Genomic DNA, 6,000 nt, shown 5'->3' with positions numbered 1-6,000 from the left:
GTGGTTAAGCATTCACTTTTCCACTTATAAGTCAGTTTCTTAGATGATTTAAATCTTATACTTTTAAGTTAATCTGTATTAGTGATGTTTCATAAATCGTACAGGCTAAAGTATCTTCCAGGGACTGTGGTTTTAAGATTACTCAATAAAGATAACACAACCTTATTATAACCTCTTAAGAGAATCTGCAAAATTTATCCATCAACATTTTTTTCGCTCCAATATATTTGTGCTCATTTAATTTTTGAACCATGATGTCCTTTCCCCAAGACTGAAAGCAGTGATTTTTTCCCCCTTATTAAACAACAAGGCTTAACACAATCACCTTTTAAATAATGATTCAGGATTTTTTTTTATTCATTTAAATTTCAGTATCATTACAGAAAATGTTATGGTACAGAGTTGTTTAACATTAGTTCTATTTCTTTTCTCATTTAATTTCCACATGAATGCTGGTAACACTAATATCTGTACAAGATCAGTCTTTGATTTTTTTTTTAAGATTTTAATTCTGTACATTTTAAATGTATTGGTTAAAAAGGCTGTCAGCACTTAAGGAAGCAATTTTTTGTTGTTTGTTTAAACAAAAGGTATCCAGTTACTGCCCAATAGTACTGAGCTGGGTGGCTGCTGGGATGACAGATATCCCTGAACGCGCAGCAAGGAGGAAAACCTTGGGGCTTGATCGGGTTCCCAGTGCAGCCACTCTGCTTTTGGCACTGTGCACATCAACACGAGATACGATAAAGAACAAGCAGAAGCTCTCTGTGAAGCAGTTATGAAGCATACTAATAAGAGAAAATCCAAGTGTTGTCTACACTAGTATAAATAAGCAGACAGCCTTGTTTTAAGAGCATAAGTAGTTGAATCTTAAAGATGAGAAAAAACACAAGTTCTGCAGGCACCTACCGCTGTCTACTAAAAGCTACTGCTATCAGAACTAGCATTGAACACACAAAGCAATTGCAAGAAATGAAAAAGTTGCTTTGATATAATCAGAATAATTTTTTTTAAGATTTGTTTTTAAAGTTTTTTAAAAGGTATTTATTTAAATCCATTTGAAATATAGTTCAAGGTGTTTATACTGATCAACTTTTATCCAAATCAGAAAAACTAGCTGTGCCGTTGCATATTACAGGATACAGTCAATGATATGTGGACATGCATCAAAACTTTTCTCCTGCTGGTAACATCATAGTCTTCCAATGACCATGACATCAACCACCTCTCCCTTATGAAGTTCCACATACTGCTCTGTCTTTGGAGGTAGCATCAACAGTCCATTGGCACTGCGCATACTCATCAGACGACTGCTCATCTGATTCCCTACAGAAAGCAAAAAAGATTCATTAGCAGGGCAAATGCCGCAAACTAGGACTATATATGAAGTTCCTGGCCAAGAAATGAATCATCAGCCTTTCCCCCAGAATTCTTACTCCCAAAGAAGTTTTCTCCTGCAACAAAGCAAATGGCTTAAAAAATACCAATTGTGGTTAATACAGTCCTTTATCAGTACAACTCCACTCCCACAGCATAAGAGTTTAATAGTGATCAAGTCCAGCATTCTTTCTCATCACAGCTGCCTAGATTCTGATAGGAAACCAAAGCACAGTGCGTAACATAGTAACTATTTCTCTCCTTTTGTTGTTTCTAGCAACTAATATTTAGGGACATGCTATTTTTTACCTTGGAAGCAGCATACAGATATTATTACTGGTAAACACTGAGAAGCTTATATTTTATTTTAGTAATCCAAAAGTCAATTAGGTTTCAAGACTTAGCCTAATGCCTATTGAAAGCTAAACTGATACCCATCTCTTCATCTTGTAGTAACAGATTTCATGGACTAATTATAGTAATTATTATACTTTTCCAGAATTTGAAAGCAAATGCTGACAAAGTGATCCATATTTAAAGCTGCTATTGACATAAAATAAATGAAATGAAATTTCTAAAATAATACTATTAAAATAAATTTCCTGGAACACAATTCAACATTTGGATATTTATCTGTTTCATTTCTAGGATGCACTGGTGATAAATTCAATTTTGCACTGGGCAACACATGTCCAGTTTCTTAAGGCTCAGTTCTTTTCTTTTTCACAATACAGTAACATTACTGCAAAATCATATCTTCATCACTTTCAATTAAGGACTTTTCAGGCAGGCTTTTTTCTTTTAGAGATACTTGGAAAAATTAGGAAGCAAAACACCATTAAAAATATTTTTCTTTAACAAGAGAATATAGGAAACATTTGTTGATTGAATCAGACTGTTGGTCTGTCTCGCCTAATGCTGTCAGATTTCGTGGATTTCTCTAGGATATCATGAGAATTCTTTTCTATTACTGCTTGGTGATGCTGGGATTGAATCTGGGAACTTTTGCAAAGTGTGTGCTCTACTGCTGAACCATGCATCCTTAAAGTACAAAAGTTATTTAAAACTGTTCATGGGTTGATGCTAAAAGTGGCATTTTCTTAACATAAATGATAGAACGATCCATTAATTATAACACAATTTCATACATTCCTAACAAGACTACTGAAACAGCATTCCCAAAAAAGCACTATGTGGAAACAATCTTTTTGAGCGCAAAACAGCTTCAATGAGTGTACGAAGAATAATTTATTACGTTCTACGCTTGGGGCCTAATTAAAGCATTAAAAGGTTGTTTTTGTCATTATAATGCTTGAGACTTTTAATCCTTCTGAAGAATCATCTAACGTTAAGTATCTAAGTCTGGCAATGTGAACATGCATCATAGTGAACCCTTCTTACTCAAAGTTGCATTCTACACATACATACAGTACATACATACATGCATACTTCCAGTATATATACATTGCAAACGTAGTACTCTTATTTTGGGGGATTACATGGGAAGTTATGGCAGCTACAAAGTCACCCTTATACCCATCTTGAACCTATTCTGTGAGATTCTCACTGTATGGTAGGCCTGTGCAAATCATTCAATGAGGTGCTTTGCTCATGGGAAAAATGCTCCCCTACAGCTACTCCCTAAAGCTGTGAAGCAGCCATGCTGAACTTTTGACCACCTGCTGGATGGTCTCAAGGAACAAATCCAGAGAGAAGCTTTATTCAGAAGTCAAGGGTCTTGTTGAATTATCTGCATAACCGACCAATAGTGATTGAAAAAAGAAAATATAGAATAATAATAATAATAGTAATAATAATAGTAATAATAATTTTATTAAACTTGTGTGTCACCTGACTCTCAGTGACTCTGAGCAGCTCACAACATATATGACATCTTGACTAGCAATACAGGTTATAGTAGTAGGAGACACAGTGCTATCTTAAAAACAACAGAATTTTCCTGTAATTTACTCGTTTACATCATGAAAATTTGAAAATCTAAGAAAAACATGGTTCCATGAAAGGTTTTCTTTCACAAAGAGAGAAATAACTGAGTTATACTTAAAAGGCAGCACCTGACTTAACTGCCTGATGTTGGAAACTAAACAGGTTGGGCCTGGTTAGTACTTGGAGGCAACCAGGTATTCCCAAGGCTGAAAGCTCAACTAAACATCCTGGAAGAAGGCAAGAGCAAACCACTTCTGTGCTGCTGCTAAGCAAACTGCATGGACATGCCCATGAAGTCATCAACAATTGGGCTTTACTGAAAGGAGACTTTACATGACCTTTAGAGTAAAATTTTACAGAAAACAAGATTCTAAAGAATGTGAACTTACTGTGATCAAGCTGTGTGCTGTTTGTACCACTTTTGCTCCTCCCCCATTTCTTTAAATCATCTGGGAAAGTCTGGCTAGCATTTTGCACATACCATGCCTTGTTGCTTTCCTTACCAGCCAGAATCACACACCAATGCTTATTCTTGTTTACAGTCCTTGGATTGTTTGGGAACAAGAAGTCAAGGGCACTGGAAAGTAATAATAAGCAATCTCTTCCAGGTTTACTTACAGGTCATGGTACCAAGAAGAGGTAAAGAAGAAGCAAATGTCTATATGCATTTTCTGCAATCCTGGGTTATCAATGTGCATTGCTCTTCATTGTTTTAAATGTTATTTAAAATAGTCCACTAATGCCAAGGTGCAAGACAGCACATTCAGCTTTTTTTAATTCACAAAATGATCATTTTTCCAAAGTATACAAAGAATCCAGATGCAAAATTAAAATACCTGTTTCATTCCATAAGCAGCCAGCTACATGAATTTTTGTATCATGAAGCACCTATTTTATTAATTACTTAATATTCAAATAGGAAACAATAATGTTTCTCTGACAGTCAAATTTCAATTTTACATATGTAAATAAAATTCAGTCTGTTCCCCTCTCCCCCAACCCTAGATATTTTCTCTGTATAAAGACAAATAGAAGACACATGGTTTAACTTGCATCAATTAGTCAGTGTAATTGTATATGCATGTAATGGAGACAGAAACAATCAGAAGGTTTTCATGCTTCTTGCTTATTTTATAACTGGGTGAGATTCATGGGCTGAATTTGGAGCAAGAAAGGATAAAGGTTAGGGGGGAATGTCTTAGATGTTACATGTTTGGTTCATGGTTTCAAATGTTACATGCCATTCAAAATTAGAGAAAGTACCAGTCATTCATGTTTTTTTATATTTCATGTTCCACAGTTTGTGAACTGCAAAAGGTAGAAAGAGCTTGTAAGAGCTAACCTGTACTTTGTGCCCAAGGCAGTGGTTCTTGGTGATGCCAAGTCAGTATGCACCGATGGTATTCTGGACGGGGGTCCAATTTTACATCACATGATAACTGTTGAAAACACACAAAGCAAATACAATGTCATTCAGCAATTGGTGGGGAGCAAACAGCTGTCCACCTCTGGCATTTCTTGGGCAAGAGACTCTTTAGGGATGAGCTGTTCTTTGCTTTTTATCGGCTGTTTCAGGCCTGCAGGGACTTTAACTCTTCCTCTTGGCCTACAGAGAGAAGACTAGGAGGGGCAGGAAGGGAATCCTACTTTAAGTCTATGTAAAATTCACTTATGCCTCAGTTGGACTTGAAATTGCTCTCTAATAAGGATCTGGAGGTTTCAAACTACAGATTAGCTGCATGGCCAAGGCTCTGAACTGGGCATTTCTTTCCTTAGAAACAGAATGTTTAATATGCCTCAGAATATCTACCCTATTTACAAAATTTGAGCACTCATATTCTATTAGAAATAATACAAGAGTAACCAATAGTAAGATCAATGCTTTACTCATTGAATACTGTCCATCCCCAATAGCTATGATTCACCTTACAAGCATTTCTTTAATGCTTTCCCTTTTTACAATATTTCACCTGAGTTCTTTGAATGCTAGACTATTTAAAGGTTATTTCTTCAGCTCTGTGATACTGGTGCAACTAGCTAGAGCACCTCAAAAACTTACCTTGTATTTGAAAACCCTTACCCTGGCTTTTATAATAGTTGGACGAGGGTCCAGTATTCCTTGCATCTTCCTCAATGCTGGGACAACAAAAAGATTGCAGGTAACAACTGCTGACACAGGATTCCCTAAAGATCAAGAAACAGTTATCTGATAAGCACTTGAGAATTGTCTGGAGAATAAGAACACATATTGCATTGTTATAGCACACTTCAAGATTCTAAGCATAGACATGTTTAATAACATGTATTCTTTTAAAATTTTATTTACAGTCTATCTACTTTCCACACAAGTATTCAACATACACATCAAGGCCATACTACAAACAACAAAAGGAAAAGAAAAAGAAAAGGTAGAACTATTTAGCATCCTTTTAAAATGCTGTCCCAGCAGTAAATTATAATGGCTCCAATACAGTCATGTTTAATTAATTAGGTCAGAGCTCCTTGTACATTTGCTACTTTTGAAATAAATTGTGTTTCATATCAAAAGTTTTTCTAAAAAAAAATTCAGACATATTTGATGAACTAAAGGGCAAGAATGACTAATAGCATAATGGATTTTAAAAAATACACTTTTGGTTCAGAAAAATAAGAGCATTCTCATATACATATATTGTT

General features: G+C 35.4%; 1 protein-coding gene across 13 annotated transcripts in view; it reads right to left on the bottom strand.

The window, feature by feature from the left end:
* Positions 1-323: 323 nt before the first annotated feature.
* Positions 324-6,000, bottom strand: part of GPHN (gephyrin) — a 276,493-nt gene continuing 270,816 nt past the window's right edge. For all 13 annotated transcript variants that reach the window (XM_063289771.1, XM_063289780.1, XM_063289767.1 and 10 more), the window contains 3 exons: positions 5,405-5,508; positions 4,667-4,763; positions 324-1,326 (listed from right to left, as the gene is read on the bottom strand). In XM_063289771.1, the coding sequence (XP_063145841.1) occupies positions 1,193-1,326; positions 4,667-4,763; positions 5,405-5,508 (335 nt within the window). In that variant the 3' untranslated portion in view covers positions 324-1,192. The remainder of the gene's footprint in view (positions 1,327-4,666; positions 4,764-5,404; positions 5,509-6,000) is intronic.

This window comes from Candoia aspera, chromosome 1 (genome assembly GCF_035149785.1).
Source record: "Candoia aspera isolate rCanAsp1 chromosome 1, rCanAsp1.hap2, whole genome shotgun sequence".
Lineage (NCBI taxonomy): Eukaryota > Metazoa > Chordata > Lepidosauria > Squamata > Boidae > Candoia > Candoia aspera.
Note: the sequence above shows the minus strand (reverse complement) of the source record. Positions and strands in the feature narration are given on the sequence as shown.